At 33.3% G+C, this 20,878-nt stretch overlaps 1 protein-coding gene across 5 annotated transcripts in view; it reads right to left on the bottom strand.

Moving 5' to 3' along the window:
• Window positions 1-1,293: 1,293 nt before the first annotated feature.
• CPSF6 (cleavage and polyadenylation specific factor 6) overlaps window positions 1,294-20,878 on the bottom strand; it is a 33,724-nt gene continuing 14,139 nt past the window's right edge. Inside the window, exons 4-11 of one of the 5 annotated variants that reach the window (XM_027106983.1) lie at window positions 20,407-20,552; window positions 19,336-19,509; window positions 19,096-19,206; window positions 18,136-18,640; window positions 15,912-16,027; window positions 15,263-15,416; window positions 12,781-12,970; window positions 1,294-6,161 (exon numbers count right to left, since the gene is read on the bottom strand). In XM_027106983.1, coding sequence (XP_026962784.1) covers window positions 12,784-12,970; window positions 15,263-15,416; window positions 15,912-16,027; window positions 18,136-18,640; window positions 19,096-19,206; window positions 19,336-19,509; window positions 20,407-20,552 — 1,393 coding nt within the window. In that variant the 3' untranslated portion in view covers window positions 1,294-6,161; window positions 12,781-12,783. Of the gene's footprint in view, window positions 12,701-12,780; window positions 12,974-15,262; window positions 15,417-15,911; window positions 16,028-18,135; window positions 18,641-19,095; window positions 19,207-19,335; window positions 19,510-20,406; window positions 20,553-20,878 lie in introns of all 5 variants that reach the window. The other 4 variants (XM_027106982.1, XM_027106981.1, XM_027106986.1 and 1 more) reach the window with 4 other exon arrangements.

The following is a 20,878-nucleotide window of genomic DNA, read 5'->3' as shown; positions in this document are numbered from 1 at the left end:
TGCTCCCTCATACCAAAAGGTCTTTTGTGCAAACCTCCCTTTGCCTAGAAGGTATTCCCCTTCCCTTTTCCCCAAGTTAAATCTTATTCCTTCTTCAGGACTCGGTGTAACTTAAGGAAGTAAACTATTTTCTCAAGTTTTCCTATAAGTCATAGGTTTTTTGAAAGGTTTGTAAAAAATATACATGTATTCCTTATCTAACACTGAAAATAGCAACTGACTGGAATTGATATAACATGAAAATTCAAGAACTATTAGTGAAATATAAAAGAGAAACAAAGATACAAGACAAGACAGCATTGGAAACTATTTCTAATATCATTTACTTCTGGAATTAAAACTAGAAGACTGGGAAAATTCTGTCTATGAATCCTTTATTATTATTATTATTATTTGGTCACACCACATAGCTTGCAGGGATCTTAGTTCCCTGCCCAGGGATCGAACCTGTGCCCCTGCAGTGGAAGTTCCGAGTCTTAAGCATTGGACTGCCAAGGAATTCCCTTACAAATCCTTTATTAAAAAGCTCCCTCTTTCACTAAATCAGGCCTTGACTGACTCCAATTAAGTTTTGTGTAGCACCTGATTAAAAGATGTTCCCAATAATCTTTTCTTTCAAATACTCTTCAAGAGACTCAATTAACTCAATGCAAGTGAGGATCAATGAACACAATCCTCTTTAAAATGTAAACATGTAAAAAAGAATATTAGGGAAACTAATAAAACCTCAAGCACAATTTTAATGGGGTCGCAGAAAGTGATCCTAGTAATGGTCATTTATTTCTTATATCGTTATTTCAATTGTTCAGAATTGCTACCTTCAACATAGACTGAATCCTACAGATGAGAAATCTGGGGTCTGATTTAACACCTGGCACACAAATCTTTATTGAAATCATAATTTGTTACTGTTTAAAAAGTACTCTATTACTTCAAAGCTACTATGAAATATTTTTGCTGCAACCTAGAAACATTTTTACTTGATTAAAGTCTAGTAAGGTTAATAATCCTCTAAAATTAGACAAACATTTTCTGAATCTTAGACTTAAAAATAAAGCAGCCTAGAAATCTTTTAGGTTTCTAAATCCTAATTTAGTCACATATCATCTGCTTTAAAGACCATCAAAAGGCCAATACAAAAGAAAATGACCAGTATCTAGGAGGCTGGCTTAAAGATAAAATACAAACAGTACAATTTCTGTTATACTGCATATTGCAATTAGATATGAATTATTCACACCATACACAATGGTTAAAAAATTATAGATCAAACAAACAAGACAAACTGCAAAGTATTATAAAAACTGTGTTTTATTTTCAATACAAGATAAATACCATGCTCATTACTAGTGCAGTTTAAAGGCCAACAATGGCCATATAGCAAACTGCTGAACAGTCACCTAAATGCTAAAGAAAGAAAAGACAGAAAGTAAACATTAAACACAAAATTGCAATTACAAACATTTTAATAAAATGGGATAAGCTTTTTAATAGAAGCGAATATGGAAGTCTACTTCTCAGGGACACCAAAAAGATGTTTATTTGATCAAATATCACCTTACCTTTTGCACAGAAATCTTATTGTGAAGTCACCATAGAGTCAATAGCTAAAATTTTAAGACTTTCTTTGGCCTTCTGGTATTAGTCAAATTATTTACAAACCATGGTTCAGTAATGCATGTATACTGGTAATATGATACAGTTTTTTGTTAAGGGCTTTCGATTAAAAATTGTAAAACAACTTTGTAAGGCTGTACAAGGCTGTAAACTACTTTGCTAATATACCATGGAATGAAGAGGAAGAAGGAATAATAGACCTTTCTTTAAGGCTAAAGTCAATGTTATAGATGCATTCCTTAGAATACATTATGATTTACCCCAAAGGATCCTTTCCCATTAAATACCACCTGAGTACTACAATTTTCAAAGTAAAAAAATAAACACGAATTCACCATTTTAAAATAATTTAACTTACAGAAAGAATGCTGAGAAGTGTTACGCAGTAACAATGAGACAAAAAGAACACATCTTCAAAATGAAATGTTTTCACTAAATGCAGGGTCTGTCCAATTATGAAATTAATGTAAAACATTTACACCCATGGCGGAGTTTTAGGATACTCCCACAGGAAAAACTCTCCGTAGTATTTATTATCTGCAGATACCATTTCAAGATTTGTGTGACTTCAATTAAACTCCACCTAACATTTTAAAAAACTTCCATTACAATATGCTAATTAATATAGCAGGAAGTCTTTAAAATATTAACATCTGTCTATACCTAACCAAGTGTTTATATGTCCCATACAAAAACCATGGTAGCTGCATACTCAGAGTGAATGCCAACAACCTGAAATTTTAAAGAAATTGGTTAAGACAAACCTAAATCAATCTGAACAAGATACAACTGCCTGAATATTTTGAATATTCATAGAAATTCATATTGCTTCTTTCTAATACCAAGAAAGAAGAGTATAAGAACTTCCTCCCAGAAGCCTAGACATTTTAGACATTTTAACACATTTTCTATTTCAACTTACAATAAGATACTTTAATCCTGAATCTTTTGAGTTCTCTAAATCAAAAATCTCACATTACAAACATTAAGGAATGCTATATGTAAGGCCACATCTTAATAAATTTATAATTTTTGGTTGAATATTTATTAAAAAATTAGTCTAAGGCTTCTAAGAGTCAAGTTGCTAAAAAATAAAATACACCAGTGTTTAAACTGAAGGTTAACGTAAAAAACAACACACACACACACTGTAAAAACAGAAAAATACTTTGCTACAAAAATCCCACTTAATATATTTTAGCACAAAAATGTCTAATGTGTACAATGGGTAAGCGTGCACTTAAAGTACATACAACTATGGGAAATATTACAGATGGCTATGGGATGCAAATGAACTTAATGAATAAAATTTAAAAGGCAGTTATCTGTAAAACAGCTAGGATCTCAATACTGTATTCTCAGTAAAGAAACAGAACATAAACTTCCTCTTAAAATAACAAGCTGAAGCTTAAAACACAAAAGTGAAGCCATCTTACAAGATACAGAAAACGCAATGATCATTCAGGTATGAAAACCAAAATGTCAGAGTGCGCCAACAGAAAGTCTTGTAGTAGCATCTCATTGTATAAAACAGTATGTATTTAGGTTATTGGCACATTTAAATACATAAGGGAAAGAAAGTCTTTACCCTTCCAACAAATTTTCCCCCTCACTACAAAATGTTATACAACATTCATTAAAATCTCCATGTTTATTTTAAGAACTGACCTTAAACTAGTAGAAAACAAAGCAATATTCTCCACAGGAGAATTAACTGAAAGTAATACCTTAAGCTACAATCTATAAGTTTTTTGTGAACTCCAAATTGTAGTTAACTGCTTAAGAATATTCTAGGTAAATGGGCTAAACTATGATCATTAGCCACTGTAACTTACTCCGAATCTTGCTTATAAAAATTGACAAAATAAATACTTATAAATTTATACTGGAATATCCTTTCCAAAACCTATGTCCATTAACCAAAAGCAGCACATTCAATTCAAAGTACTGCTTCAAAAGCAATACCATTCAGGTGCTGCATCACTCATTCGTAACTTTACTGGCTGAAAGGAATGTGATGGCATAGCACTAACAAGTGCTATGGTTTAAAATTAAATTCAGTTTTGTTTTCATATCCACTATAATTATTATTAAGAAGAAATGAAAAGATCTCTGGGACTCTTTTTTTGGTGTCTATGTAGAGATTTATCTCTTTGGATTGTTTTTAAACATTTAAAAAAATTTTCAAATAACATCAGCCCATTAAAAAAAAAAGGGATATGAAGAATAAAACATAGCTTGCATTTTCACCTTCATTGCTATATATTCATGTATCAGATAGAGAAAGACTTGGCAAAAACTGGTCAAATCAAAAAGTTATTCCCTTCTGATAACATTTATAATACACTAACAGCAAACAATTCTAGTACACTCACATTGTCTGCAACAAAAGTCACGTAATGAGATCAGCCAAGTAGGGAGAAGAGTGATATAGTATGAGCAATTAAACGGTTCCACTGATTAAAAAAAAAAAAAAAAAAATGAAAAGGTAAATGAAGGATTTAATTAGTACAAAATTTCCAGTTTTCATTTCAAGTTCAAGCACAGTTAAGATTTTTATGATCCCATTTTTAAATTGTTCAGAGAAAATTGTATCCTTATGGACATTTACTTACCTTTTAAGCTTACTATTAACTAATTCCCTTGTAATATATTTATGTCCATACTTCTTCGCATTACAGCATTGTAATATAAAAAAAATCTAAGAAATAAAACTAACAACATCTATACACAAAGCAAGAAAACTGATTTTGATACAACTCTCAAATGTTAAAAAGGCAACTGCATTTTCAACAAGATAGAACACTTAAAAAATCATTTCTGAGAGCAAACAGTTCTGACAAACACCAATGATTCCATGCACAAATACTCTAACCACAAAATGTTTTAAAAATAAAGCTGGCAATAATATGGATAATTTAAAACAGCTAATTCTGCAAGAACTGGTATGATGGTGGACAACATGAAAGTAAAGAACTGCAGTTCTCTGGAGGGCTTCTAAGGTTGCACTTACATAATATTTAGGGTGCCTAAACAAGCAACGTCCTAAAATTTGGCTATACGTTTAAAAAAAGAAAAAAAAGGAAGTGTATTATCAGAAGATCTCTCAAAGATAATCAGATTTTAAAAACATTAAAAAACATATTAACTTGCTTAAGGATTTTAACTCAAATTTCTGAAGTAATGATTCAGAATGAACTTTCTATAAAAATGTCTAATCAAATTGACACTCTGCCTATGCTAATTTTACAATTAAGAACACATGCTAGCCAGGTGCTTTTAATGTGGGCTTATATGCAAGGCAGGTTTGAAAAAAATCTTTGATTAGGTTAACTTTAGCATGAATTAATAGGTTGCATGAATACACAGAACTCCTTAAACTGTGGAGATCGGTACACCTATAATCTCCTATTACACATATAGGAGAATACAACCCAATGTTAATAAACATCACACCCTTCAGAAATCTATTTCCTGTAACTGGAAAATAAAACTAAGGCTTTCTTTACTCACATTTGTCTGCTGCACGGCTGCCTATATTTACGTTGCCCATGGCTTCAACAATAAACCATAAGCACTATCAATATAAAATAGCTAATAACTGCCACATCAAATCAGAACTGTCAAAATATTTCTTCAATGCTAGCAGTTTACAATTAAGCGTTTCAGTACACCTGTGTTGTAATTAAGCTGCATTACTGTAGCAAATCACGTGTGGGTTTTTACTAAAATGTTAAAACCACAAAACCTTTGTTGACCCCTAACACAATGACTGGGTTGTTATGTTGTGAAATTTCAGTTTTTACAAGTTTACATACCATTCAGCAAAGTCACAAGCTTAACTAGGTAAAAACAGCTAGAAAAGCAGAATATAGAAATATTAAATACCCATGTAATCACCTATTCTAATATCAAAATCAAGGGCAAGAGACACTTAATTAGTATGTTTAATTCACTGAACGCAAGATTAGATTGATGCATATCCAAAAATGCTATTGCAATGTTTTTTTAAAGGACAGTATAAATGTCATAGTAACATTATCTTTAGATATTGCTGAACACAAGACTTTCCCTGAGGTGTAAACATCAAATAACTTGAACAGCTTTACACATCAGCCCCATTAAACAGTTTATTACAACACTACATCTATTGTAATCAAAGTGGTGCTGTTTACAGACATTATCGTATGAACATTTTTAACAAGAACAAACTACTATAAAACAAGCATTTACTTGACGTTTTTTTCCAATTGCTTGCACATTATAATGGCCAAATGTATATAACCAGTAATAAAGTTGCAAAAGCTATAACTTTTTAAATCACACAGGTTTCCTTCAAATAAAACAGGTAAGCAACATAAAAAATAAAAGTAGAGCTACTGGTTACCATTTATGCAGATTTGCTTTATTCAGATCTATTCCTGTTCATTTTATCCATGAATCCTTACAGGTTCAGTTCAATCACAAGAAGCAAACTGCTGGACAAGCGTCATTTTTCCCCCATGAAGACTGTTTTGTCTTGGAAGGTGTTCCTCTTCCTTCAGCTGTAATGTGTCAAAATTTATGATGTAGATTTTGCTATTCCCCATAATACACAGAAAAATGCTGGCTTAACTATACATACACAAGTCGTGCATCTACTTCACTGTTATGTATTCTAACACAAAATAAGAATTAACTGAAACAGTAGCTGCCTTTGTGATGGAGAAAGGCTCCCAAATGTATGTGATTAAAACTGAGACATTCTGATTTCATTCTTCTTAAATATTATTGCCTTATAAATTTAATGACTGAAACGGAAATGAAAATGTAGCAGCTACTGTTTCTGTGAAGATGGAAACATTTATAAGTCATTTTCTAAAGTATGCGTACTACAAAAATAAATGGAAAAACACTTGGATGATTTTAATGTAAATATTATCATTCACCCACATAAATTCTATATAACTCATAAACAATTAAATGAGAACTGAATATAAATGCAATAAATTATTTTACAGATTAGTTGTATTTATTTGACATACAGGAACTTCTGCAAATGTTATAAATCAAACGGTCCTCCATGTTACAAAATTTATAAATATAAGCTCAGTATGCACATTTAAATAAATATGACATCCACGTACAAATCTTTAGACATATACAAATTTATAACATTACTGTCCCTCTATTCCACCTACACTGAAATATCTAATGTAAATATATAAACTAAGCCGAAACAAGCTAAATGGGAATCTACAATGATAAATTTCATTGAAAACTCACATAAAGAAATAAAACCCCAATAAATGAGATAACCTAAAGTTTCAGGAGTACATAAATATGCAAACTTCAGGTAGAGGTTCACAAAAGAAACATTCAGGTAACGTGGATATAAGTGATCACTTGAAACACCAGATATTTAAAATATAAATTCCAAGAGAGTGTTTCAATAATATGATGTAAGAGGCAAAAGGGCACAATGTTTAGTGATAGTATTCCATAAAAGTAACTGAAAAATACTTTTTGCTCTACAATTAAGAGTAATTAATATTCTGTCACAACTATAAATCTTCTTCTATGTCCTTTCCTCCTCAATTAGGGTGTAAGCATCTTAAGAGCATCAGTACACATACGCATTCACACTGCCTAGCAGTAAAAACTTAAATTTTACAACTACAAAATGAAAAAGCAGATGTTATAATCCTGGACTTTTAAATAGTTTTTAATTTGCCCATATTTTTCAAATAGATACTAAGCCATTTCTAATGTTACCTTTCATGTATTTTATCTTATGCTGATAAAGCTTTTGGTGGAATTATTTCATGGAAAAAATCTAGAAAGGTAGCTTCACACATTTTATCTTTACTACTTTGCAATATACGTAAAAAAACTGGTATTGAAGTATTAAAGAGAGACAAGGCATATGTTCTAATCTGAAAAAATAGATTAATGGGAAATTCATAAATCTTATTGCAAAAAGATGTTTATCTCCCTAGTTATTTTATCATGCTGGAAGGGATTTAAATAAGAGGGAAAAATTAAGTCACAGTGAGCAAAACAAAAATACCCAACCCTTCCAAAAAACATGGCATACTCTGCAATTTTATATCACTCTAATGGAGAATTTTTACTATTTTTTAGGTAGAGAATCCTATTGTGAAATTACAACACATATCTTTAGGATGAATGCACTTATCTTTTGTCTTATAGATAGATCTTTACTATTAATAAGTCTCTAATTTTCACCATACAGACAAAATCTGGGGGATAATCTGACAGCTTTTATTTCTATTTCTAAACACTTTACATTTATCCATTTGGAAATACAAAATTTTACAATCTCAAAAAAAAAAAAAAGAAAAAGCAAATTTGAAGGCAATACAACCCATTTCCAATAACCCAATTCCATATTATAGTCTCAAGTTTCTAAATAGAAATCTACATAAACACAGATATCAAAAAGAAGCTTAAAGTGACAAATACATTCAACGGTCATGTTTTCAGAATACCATGTGGTCAAATCTGTAATGTCAAAGCCACACAATTTCTTGCTTTAGCTATCAGTTATAGAAGGAAGATCTATGTAAGCAGTTGTTAAAAAAACTAAGACAGATGGAATCTATGGCTCTTTAATGAAGTATATAAAGTGAGCACTAAGTTAAAATTTCAATACAGAGAAGCACCTGCATTTTGAGATAATGCAAGATCAAGTCAATACTAACAACTCAAATTACAAGTGTTTCTATTAGAAAACTTATCCAAGCAAATTTACTGGTATCAGTTAATTCACCTTTCAGGTAGAAGATTCAAATATATATTAGATATGGATCTTTTACAGGTTTTCACATTAATACACTGAATAAGAAGGATTCTAATATAATTTTAGAGATATACTTTTATTAATGCAGTATAATAAAATTCACTTTTTTCTTAATGAGAGGAAAGGAGATGAAGTGGGCAAAAGAACTAGAAGTATCTAAATACAAGTGAACTCTTTAAAATCAAAATCCCTTCTTGCATTGACTAGAACATATTACAAAATCCTGTTTGTTGTAGATGTTTACAAAAAACTCCCTACTACCAAAACATTTCGTACTTTCATCTTTGCATCTCTGCAGATAGTACTTACCTCATTTTAACTAACGCATTTCATTACACTATAAAACATATACAGGATTGTTGCTCTAGGCAGTTCACTAAATAGTAGAAATAAACTTCACAGTTAAAGAATACCCAGCTTTGCCCAAAAAATTTGACAAAATGGACATTTCAAAATAAGCTGCTGTGTGATTTAGATTTCACTGCGAGAGTTAAAACATGCTACCACCAAGGCAAAGTAGTAAATTTGGACAGCATATATGACACCCTTACTCCTTTTTTGGTTATTAGATTTCCTTTAAACAATGCTAACTATTCATTCAAATCATTATTTATTCAAAACAATCTAATTTACAAACTAGAACAATGGTAGTAAGTTTCACACTGAGATGAAGGTGAGAGATCAAGGTGACTCACATTGGCACTGATTTTTATTTTTTAAACAGGGAACATTAATCATTTGTAAACAAAACCATATTCTTAAACCACAGTGAGCAAAACACACACTATACATCCATTCTAGGATCCCTTTTTACCCTCTTCTCACTTTAATTAACATAACTGTGTAGTCAGGCAGGTTTTGCAAATAATACTAAAAGCAAGGAAAATTAGAGTGAAAATAATGAAAGCTGGCATATCCAGATGAAGCGGTTAGGATATATGGGGAAACAATAAACACAGGGCTGGACAGTATTAGTCAGATCTCAGATGACTTAAGAGTTGCAGAAATAATTTTTAAATCTCATTACCACCCGTATCATTCATCAGATGATTAGAAGAATTTAATTTTCACATAAGACTCGAAGTAACATTAACTCTTGAGGAGATAAAAGCATCTTAACATTTACGCAAGAACTTTTGATTCTTTTGGCTTCCCCCTGCCAAATTAATGCAAAGCTATAAATTGAATAAGGAATGCAAAACACCCTAAATCTTGTGCAATGACAACAAAATCTAAGATCATGGTATTTGTGAAAGGAGAAAAGTAATCATACAGCAAAGGAAAGTATAGTTACTTAACCTATAGCCCGTATATGATGCTTAAAATCTAATCAAAGGAATGGATAATGATGTGAGAATGTAAACATCATGTGTCAGAGAGAGGAAAAGCATGAATAGAGTATTTAAAAAAATAATTTCAGTTCATTACTCTTCAGTATACAAAGAAAAGTGGAACTGTTAACAGAAATCGCTGGGTTGTTCCCAGCAAGTAATAAGAGGAACACAAAAGAAAACAACTATGAAAACAAAATTATTTCTGTAAAAAGCATATAATCTTAAAACACTGAACTACTTTTGTTTTGCTCAGAGTGGTCTGAGAATAGAGGCAGAAATTACAGAATATGAAGCACAATATATTTACATGCTGAAATTTACAATACCGATATTCCCATTAAAATATTATATATTTGAACTTAGATATTCAATGCTTTTAGAAAAACTAATACATTTTTAAAATGAGAGAATGCAATTAACATTACCAACAGTTCAAACACACAAAAAAATTAAGATGGGACAGACATTAACAGCTTGCCAACATCATTTAAGTTTCCAGTTAAATTAAGAACTTGCCCTTTTAGCCATTCATCATCACTTTAATAATAGATTACATTATTGTTTTATTTGCATACAGACTTACTACTGACATTCACTTTAGCTTCCAAGTTACTCTTATTCCATTCAGTCCATTTAAGATTTACATGAAAGTTCAAAAGGACTCATATTTTAAAACTTCTAAAAAAGGTCAATAGACCTCATTATGATGGTGATTAAATGTGCAGATATTTTTTATTTGCTCAAAAAAGTTTTTCACTCAGATATATTTAATCCCAGTCCCTACCCATTTATTCACATCTATGTTCACAATAAATACTGTTTGGTATAGCAAAGGTACAATATTCCAGGATAACAGAATTTTTTGCACTGGAAATGCTTATGTAAAATTTTGCTTGGATGAAGGCACATAACAATATTACAACTCAATTCTGATTAATGCACAAACAAAACATGGGAATTTTGGTATGGTACACATCAGTGATTAAGAAAAAATGTCAACAATAGTTTGCAAGTTAGGAATTCATAGTTAATGTCTGAACGTAATGAAACTCAAACCATGATATAGTTAGGTGTACCCATTACCGGAATGTAATGTTAATTCAAAGTATTTAAAATTAACAATGGACCTTTCAGAAGGAGTTTACTTAACTATGCTAAAACCATTAAGAAGACTTGTTAATTAACTTTGGGTATAAACTGGCTCAGAATGCCCTTGATGGGCATATCCAATCTTGGAGATAACTGAAAATGTATGCAAGTTCCATTATCATGACTTCAGTAACTAGAAGCTTGTTGATAACTGACGAAGTCTAAATAAAAATATAAATTGAAGGACCTGTACCTTACTTTAAATGAAATGGCTGATATACGTTAAACATTTCCCTAAGTTGGCCACAATTCACCTTAAGCACTGATGGGCACTGAGAATTTTTTCATAAGATGGGATCAGATCTATAACTGGGGGGTGGGGTGGGCGGGAGTGGGAGAGGCAGAGGGCTACATCTTTAAAATTTAGTATTTAGTCTTACATGATACAACATTCAGTTCTTACATCCAAAAACAGTATCAATTTCAATAAGCTTAGTTTTAAAAATAAAAAGTTTTGCCTCATATTAAAATAATGTTTTGAGAATTATTTATGTTAAGTTCTATAATACAGTACATGGAGAACTATTTTAAAATTAAGGTTTTGATATATATTCAAAATGCATGGAAAAGTATTAAAACTTGCCTTTTTACTTCAAAAAGCCCTTAAAACTGTATAATGTAATAGGTTATTTGTGTACCATAAAAATAAGACTTACATGCTTATTTTCTAAGTAATATTACTTAAAAAGGATCTCGTTTGCTAAAATATATCTAAAGAAACTGTTATTTTGTCACAGAATTACATACAATCCTTTGATTTTGCCCATAACAATTTAAATACTAACAATTACCATAATTGAATTTTCAATATTTCCCAATTTTATTTTATGGAAAATAATCATGTAAAGAGTAATTACCAATAAGGGGTTTGTTTTAGCCTAATTTATTTTGGATATGCCACCAACATATGAAGAAAAAAAAAATCTGTTTACAGAATAACCTTTGTGTCACATGCACAAGCCTTATAGTGCCCTCTCCCCACTTTTCACATGAATAAACGCTGTTCACAAATATAAAAATAAAATTACACGTGAAAATGAAGTATAAACAGACAACTCTTCCCGCTTTATGAAAAATGTACACAATAGTTTTAAAATACAGAAAAAAAAGACACAATGATTATGGTTTATGAATGAAACATCAAAGAAAATTATTTCAAGGTTATTCTAACCTGGGATGTATGATTTGGTACAATTTAAAATTCTCTATATGGAATACCCTGAATCCATTTTAATTGAGTAACTTTCTTATCTTCTTTGCAAATTAAAGAATACTGTTTCTTTTCTTTTAAAAACAAAACCCAGATGGCAGGAAAAGTGTCTTTTCTAAAAAAAAAAAAAAAAAAAAAAAAAAAAGTTTTTCTCAATGCTGAGAAACCACCCTCCTATATTCTTCCTGTATTATAAACTATTATACTGTCAGATTTTCTTTAAAATTTTTAGGGATAAATAAAGTTAGTTCAAGGAAAGAAACTTTATTTTTTGAAGTCCAAGCATACTATATATAGTATGAATTAACTCCCTATATTTTATATTTTAAATCACATGAAAACTATGTATGTGATTAAGAGAATTCCAATTTTTAGATTTTTAGAAGTAGACAATGAGTCCTCTTGATTATTTCTTAGGACCATTAACAACCTGAAACCTAAAAGCTGTAGCTCAAGCAAGCAACACAATATTTAAGGATAAGAGGTCAAAATGTTTACCTGTTATTACTCACCTGTCATTTATCCCAGATGTTTCCAGAAGATTAAATTCAGAACAAGTAGTTGAACCATGTAAAATGTGGGTATATACTGCATAAACAATAGCCTCGGAGTTATAATTACTATTAATAATATATATGTTAAATACAACAGGAACAAGGAATACCCACCTTCTAACGATGACGATACTCGCGCTCTCGGTCGCGCTCTCGATCGCGGTCCCGGTCCCGGTCCCGGTGTCTCTCTCGTTCTCTGCTTCTCTCTCTGTAATAATCATCATGACGATCTCTACTGCGGGATTTATGACGCCGACTCTTTTCTCGTGATCTACTATGATCCCTTTCTCTTGATCGTTCACGTCTTCTAAAAGAAATTACTGGATTAATGCTCTCCATAATTAGATAGCTTAAAAAGATATTCAATATTTTGGTGTTTAAAAATACCTACGGCAAAAAATAACTTATAAATCTAATTTAAACTAAAATATCCTGAACTGCCAATAATGATTTACTCACGTACAAGCATGAACTAGAAACCCCATTTTTAAAAACATTCACCCGGGACTTCCCTGGTGGTCCAACGGTTAAGACTCCTCGCTCCCAATGCAGGGGGGTCCTGGGTTTGATCTCTGGTCAGGGAACTAGACCCCGAATGCCACAACTAAAAATCGCATGTGCCGCAACTAAGACCCGGCGCAGCCAAATAAATAAAAATTGGGAACCAGACACACCATGGCAATACACCATATCATCTATTACATCTATTATAACTAGCAGCCTAAAACAGACATGTGGTATTTACTGAATGAAAAGCAGAAAGGTAAAGGAGAGAAAATTTCAAAGGACTTGTGTTTCAAGCTAAAGAACATACAGAAGGTAGTTTTTTAGACACAAAATTCATGAAATCACTCAATATATAATGAGACTTAAATACATAAAACTACCACCCATTAATACATGTTACCTAAACCTATATGTAAATATCAATTTTACATTTAAAACTAGCCAAAATATGGTTCATCATGAGTGTTACCCCACTAAGAAACTTCCTAATGAAATATATTCGTAGGTATGCTTGGGCGGTGGTGGTGCTGAGGGGCATGGTGGGAAGCAGAGAAGAAACTTAGTAAACATGACCACCAGAAAAGACTGAGATACTATTCTCATTTTTATTTAATAAAGAGAAAAGTTTCATGAACTGCCTTTAAAAACAACAACAAAAAACAGGTACTTTAACCAGAGTATGTATCTTAGAAATCTTACTATTCTAAATTCTGAAATTCACAACAAGGAAATAACAACTGGCTATTAGTTTAATCTCTATTTTGTATTTCTGCACCAGACAGCTCAACTTAGCAAACATTATTAAGTGCTAAGCCTGTGATTAAAGTAGAAGTTATTATTCTGGACTTAAATAATTAAAAGAAGACTATATAAGATACGGTCTTCAGCTGTAACAAATGTGTTCAGGTCCAAACATCTTTATACTGGGTCAAAAAGGTAATAATCATAAAGTTGTGGACTATGACAAAGACAAGCTCTCTTTTCCTAACTTAATGAAGACAACTCTACCACTAGATAAAGTACACTAAAGACCTGAAAGTATCATGTCAAGGTTAAAGATCTACCTTTTGAAAATATGTAAAATTTCAAGGTTAGCAGTAATGCCAAAAAAAGGAACTGCCTAATCAAAATAAAAATACTAAGAAATAGATTATTAACTCCTTTGTTCAAGAAATATTTATTTAGCACCCAATCTGTACCAAGCACTGTTTCATCATTACAAATATTGTAGCGAACAAGACAGGTAAGGTCCTTTCCATCTTTCGATGTGTTCTAGTGAAAAAAAATGTGCATTAGTAACAAATAAGAATAGACTGTAGTAAGTATTATGAAAAATAAACAGAATGAACATGACAGAATAACCTGAGAGAAGACCCCTCTTAGCAAGTTAGATTGAGTTGAGGCATGAAGGATAAGGAGCCAGCTATTAGAGCCAGGGAAAAGGGACTCCCAGCAGAAGAAATACGAAGTACAAAAACAGCAAGGTGGGCATAAATACCAAGTACAAAAACAGTGAGGTGCGGCTTCCCTGGTGGCGCAGTGGTTGAGTCTGCCTGCCGATACAGGGGACATGGGTTTGTGCCCCAGTCCGGGAAGATCCCACATGCCGCGGAGCGGCTGGGCCTGTGAGCCATGGCCACTGAGCCTGCGCGTCCGCAGCCTGTGCTCCACAACGGGAGAGGCCACAACAGTGAGAGGCCCGCGTACCGCAAAAAACAAACCCAAAACAAAACAGTGAGGTGGGCAAGTGCTTGATGTGTCAAGAAGAAAAGGGAGACCAATGTGGCGAGAGAACAGTGAGCCAGAGGAGAGGTACACAGTGAGGCTGAAAAGATAGGTAGAACTATATCACACAGCACTTCAATATTTACAGTCTTATTCTAAGAATAACTGGAAGCCACTGAAGGGTTTTAAGCAAGCAAACATCTAACATTTGATTTAGGGTTTAAACAAAAACAATAACAAGATCACACTAGCTGCTAAGTAAACAGTAATAAGTAAAATCAAAGTCCTATAAAGTCCCAAACACAGTATTTTTTCTATTTGCAAAGCAGCAGTTTTAAACAGACATGAGACAGGAAAGTTTTACCTTGATCCAGAACCATAAGACTTGGATTCAATTCCATGAAGGCAATCTTGCAAAGAGCTAATAAGAACTTTGCAACGATCATCAGCAGATACTTTGGATTGTTTAATTAAAGAAATTGCAGTTACCAATGTCTCAATAGCACTCCCATAATCACCTGTGAGTGGAAGGAGAGGGGCCGAAGTCAAATAAATTTTGTTTTCAAAATACCACCAAACCATTTGGGGCAACCATTTTACAAAAGGAATGCACTTTAAAATCACTACAGAAGATGTCTTAATTTTTCTCAGAGTTTCACCATTCTGAAAGGCTTTAATGTACATGAAGTTAACACCACTTGTTACTATTATAGCTGTGTGAAACACATAATCATTTAGTAAATATGAGAATAAATGAGCTGCCTTAAGGTCCCTGAGCCATTAAATGTCAGGGCTAATATTTAAATTTACACCTAAAATTTTTAAATTAGGAGTTTTTCCACTACACTGTGACATACAGTTCCCTTCAATGCCTTTTAAATAAAGTATAGGTAATGATTTGTAAATATAAAAATAACTACTACATGTAGATGACCCATCTTCAAGACTGTACTTTTTAGGTCATTCCTAATAACATAAATAAGAAATGTTAATACAGAAAGAAATATACAAACCAGCACTGGCATCAGACACAGCTCTTGAAATAGCACTGCTTGAGATTGCCCTATTTCTATTCATGATTTCTTCAAACTCAGCTTCACTCAATGGTGTTCTTGCAGTATCCATTTCCCTGTAAAATCGAAATAAACCTTAAATCATACTCAAAAGATTTTCTAAATTAGTCACAATAGCGTAAAGCAATTCAAATAATTGCTTTTGACAAGTGCCTTAGAGCTAATAGTTACTTTTTCAGATTGAAATGTGATCTTTTTCCTACGAAGAGAAGGTCTAAGCAAAATTCCCTTATCTTTCAGCTGAAATAAAGTAGCAACTTAGAAACCTCCTCTTTCTGGAGGCCAGAAATTATGTACTTACATAAGTATAATATACTATTTTTCAGAGTCATACAAAAACAGATATAATAAATTGTTCTGATGTCCCGACACATATGTATATCTAAACAAAAAATCCTGACTGCAAAAAATACAACCCTACACTATCAAGGGATGGAATTTGGTTTCATTTATATTTGGATCCTCTAGGTGCCAAGGCCCAATTCATAAGAGAAGGATAATAAATGTCTGTTGGACTAATAAAATTTCAGGAGGGAGAAGACTTTAGACTTATCTTGTTTGCCACTGAATCCCTAGAAGGATATCTGGCAAATAAAAAGGCACTCAGTACCTGTAAATATTTGTTGGAAAAAAACAGTAAAATCCCAAGATTTTCTAAAGCTGCTGGACAACTTTAAAAATTGTGACTGCATGTGCAGTATAGGAAAAGGTAAACTTTTTGCCATCTTAGTTATTAGTTATTAGGTAGGATGTTGAACTGAGGTAAGCAGTAGCAGTTCATTCTAATGAAATGAGGAAACAGCTAATATAACCTTCTTCATGTTTATAAGGTATTATTGTTATTCCCAAAACTTTATAAACAGCCCAACCAAATCACAAGTTGTTCAAAATCCATGTATGATTTCAATTAATTTCTGTGACTCATACCCATCTGATCCCCTAAAAAAAAAAAAAACCCACGCAAGATAATCAGTTTTCTCCAATTTTCAATTAAAAATTACTCAATAATAACTAAAAATATATACACAAATGTATTTTAAGAAAAACTGACACTGTAGAAATTCTATTATGTTAGAAAAAAGACATGAGATTCAAATTTTAAACTGTCAAACCAAACCACCTAACCCACCCCTATACACCGAGTGGACACTTAATAGGTAGTTGCTCACTGAAATTAAGCTGAACAGGAGAAAAGTTGTGCTACCTTCCTAGTTATAACGTTTTTCAAAAGAAAACGAAGCAATTTTGGCAGTCACATAAAGACACAAGCTCTATGGTAAATAACTGTCAGGAGACTTTGTTTACAACATCAAATTTATTTCCCTGGCCCTGTGCAACTGTATGGAATTAGGCAGATGCTCAAATCCATCCCTGCAGAACACTGTCAGACAAAACAAAATACAAAGTCATTCAACAGTGATAGTTAAAGAATATAAAATCAAATGATAAACTCAAAAGAAACTGAACGGGGCAAATTCAAGTAGTTCTTAGAGATTAATCTCTAGATTATGATTTGAGTATGGATAGCTTTAAAAGTATTTTGAAAGGGGGCTTAGGGATCACTTAGTTCCACCGTGACTTCCATGCAGCTTTTTTCTAAGGATTGCCATTAACCATTTTAATTTCCATAAAGTCTGTATTTTACAAGTCTTTGTCTACCCAAATATGCTTGTAAATTATTTAATGTTCCCATTTTAATTAAAAGTTAGTAATTCTGCTACTCAGGACTCCTGATAAGCATGAGATAATCAATAGTACCTATCTAATAAACTGACCTAATTCCTAAACCAATGAAGAAACTTTAGCATTCTATGTAATGTCATCAATGGTAAATGAGATTGACTTTAAAACCTTGAAAATAGCTTAAGGATCCCATTTGCTCGCTTAAATTATCTTTATTAACCTCTTTTAACTTAAAAATGATGAAAACAAAGTGACTTGCCCTAAAATCACATGGCTGTGTAAGTGGCAGAGCTGGATTATTCCCAACCCCGTTCAGTATGTTTTTCACCATATCACACTGCTTCTTCTAAGAGAAAACAATACAAAAAATTATGTACCTGGAGAAAAGGTCATGATTTTTTTAAAACTTCACTGACAGAGAAAAATACCTTTTGCAGATCAAATACACCAAGTCTACTTTTATAGATACATACTAACTTACCTTCCAGGAGGCCCATAGTCACCCCTATCATATGGTGGAGGCCGGCCATATGGATCCGTTGGTGGTGGACCCCGGCTATCTGATGTAGGCATGCCGCTGTTAGTTGGTGGAGGAAAGAAAGCGGGGTTCACATGTGGAGCTGGTGGTGGGGCACCTGGAGGTGGTCCAGGAAGATGCGGAGGAGGAGCAAGTGTAAGGGGTGGCCCAAGAGGGCCAGGTGGGCGAGGTGGAAAGGGGCCTGGAGGTGGAGGTGGTCCCTGTTGTGGAGGTGGTGGACCAGGAGGGGGGCCGTAGCCTGGAACTGGAGGTGGAGGCCCAGGAGGAAGCGGACCCAATGGAGGCTGCCCAAAAGGTTGTCCAGGAAAAAGAACTGGTGGTGGAGGGCGATCTCCTCGATTAGGAGGCCCAGCTAAAGGAGGAGGCAGAACCTGACCAGGAGGTGGAGGACCTGGTGGACCGGGTGGGCCTGGAGGACCTAAGGGTGGACGTGGTGGAGTCTGTCCAGCTATAGAATAAAGGGGGGAGAGAGAGAGAGAGAGAGAGAGAGAAAAAAAAAACACTTCAATAAGGCAGTTTGTCTTCACGCCAAAATTATACTTTTAAAGCGTAACTCATAGACCAAGACTCTTTCTCTTTAAATGCAACCCATATGGTAAATGCTACACTAACAATTACAAAGGTGAAGTTTATCCTTACACATTTAGCTAGCTCAATTTATGCTTAAGAAAAACTACTGAAACAAAAACTTTAATAGATTACATTGCTTAGAGATAGTTTCCATCTTTCAGCGTACACACACTTCTTACAGTGAAATCACCCACCTTATAGTCTACTCTGATGCCAAGCTAGAAAGTGAAACAAGGAAAAATGGTCTTGAAAGGATTTTTTAAGAGGTAAGAAAATAAGACGGATGTAAATATTCTATATATAAGTCAAGCAAGTTTGGAGAAAAATAAAGACCTTTTAGGCCAAAAATGGGTATTTCCTCTATGCTGTGCCCCATATGCCATGGAATCCTAGTTTCCAGGAACAAAGGCCGAGTTCCTTTAACAAGATGCTTGATCAAATTTCCTGGATTCCAAAAATAGCATAACAAGGAGAGTAAGTCACATTAATAATGCATTACTTGAAAAAGAGAGAAAAGGAAAAGAGGTATTAGGTAGACACATTTTATCCATGGTAATTTAAGAAAAATTTTACCTGGAAAAGGTGGAGGTGGCCCTCCTGGTCCTGCTGGCCCAGGAAATCTGTCCCCACCAGGAACAGCCCCTGGAAAACGGGCCCGTCCTCTACCACCTTGTGGAAAGGCTGCACGTGAACTGCCTCCCGGAGGACCAGCTTTACCTTCCCCAGACATTTGTCCTGACTGTGTAGCTGCAAATATCCAAATACTCATAAATAGCATTTATTAAAATAGCTGATACATAACCACTGTTAGATATCAGAAACAACTCTATTTCAAAGTTCATTTACACTATATACTAACTTGCAGATGCCTTGGGCCTGTCCAAACTACATGAGAAGTACCAGTTTAGGAAAACATTCATATCTATTTAAGCTCTTTTGAAGCCTCAAAAGATCCAGGCTTAAATGTATTTCCAATAAGCAAACATGAGTTACTTTCAAAAAACCAGTACTCTGCAGCGGCCAAGACCAAAATTCTCCAACAGAAATCTAAATGTCAGTAAGTATAAATCATTTAAATTTTGTAACATTCGTCAGTTGAGTGTTAAGTGCTAGAACATTGAAACAACCACTTGAATTTCTGTTAATTGCCTGATCATCCATTTATCTCTTTAAGTGATAACATTTGTTAAGTGTATAATGGCAAATCTTCTCTATAGTCACTTTACTAAGTAGTGAAAGGTCTTGGTGCTAAGCAGAAAATCAACAAATACTTTCTGATTATCAATGGTTCCTCCTCCACCATAACAGACACCCACATAACTTTCCTTCAATCTAAGGATTAGAATGTAGTTTCTTCCTTTTTTTACGATGGGAATGACAGGGCTACAGAACTTGCACACTGTTGTATAATGCTGGGTCTGTGACATCTAGAGAAAAACGGGAGTAGGTTCCCAGTACACGGACCAGTCATAATCAGTAATTTAAATCAAATTCAAAGCATGGACTTTCTAAAATGGATTCTCCAATGAACTAAATACTAACTATAAATATTAAGATGACTTCTCCAATATAACATCTAACAAATGCTAGCAAGATTAGTTAAAATGTACAACTTTTAATAAAAGCCTTTGAGGGGTTGCTTACTTTTCCTGGACTGCATTTCAAATTGACTCAGGAACTGTTTATTGCATGGAGTTACAACAGGATTCTGACCATGAAGTTCTCTTTTAGGCAACAGATCCATTAACTTTTTTGAGGATGCTTCAGATCCAACACCAACAAGGGCAAACCTAAAAGATGTTTAAAGGGGTGTGGGTAGAAAGTGAGGAGGGATTAACTGTTATTACTCTTATTAAAAAGGAAATGGTCTGAATTTAATTTTACCTAAGAAAACGGAAAATATTTCTTAGAAATATACAAAGCTCACACTTTGATCTTTAACTTTTTTTTATAACAACACATCATACTACCTACTCACTTTAAATGTATAGAATTCAGTGGTTTATTTTTTTTAGCATATTCAGAATTTTACAAACATCACCACAATCAATTTTAAAAACAATTTTCATCACTCAAAAAACTCCCCATAACTGTTAGCTGTCACTCCATTTCTTCC

The sequence above is a fragment of the Aethalodelphis obliquidens genome, unplaced genomic scaffold (assembly GCF_003676395.1).
Source record: "Aethalodelphis obliquidens isolate GAN/ISIS:26980383/991018 unplaced genomic scaffold, ASM367639v1 scaffold8, whole genome shotgun sequence".
Taxonomy (NCBI): Eukaryota; Metazoa; Chordata; class Mammalia; order Artiodactyla; family Delphinidae; genus Aethalodelphis; species Aethalodelphis obliquidens.
Note: the sequence above shows the minus strand (reverse complement) of the source record. Positions and strands in the feature narration are given on the sequence as shown.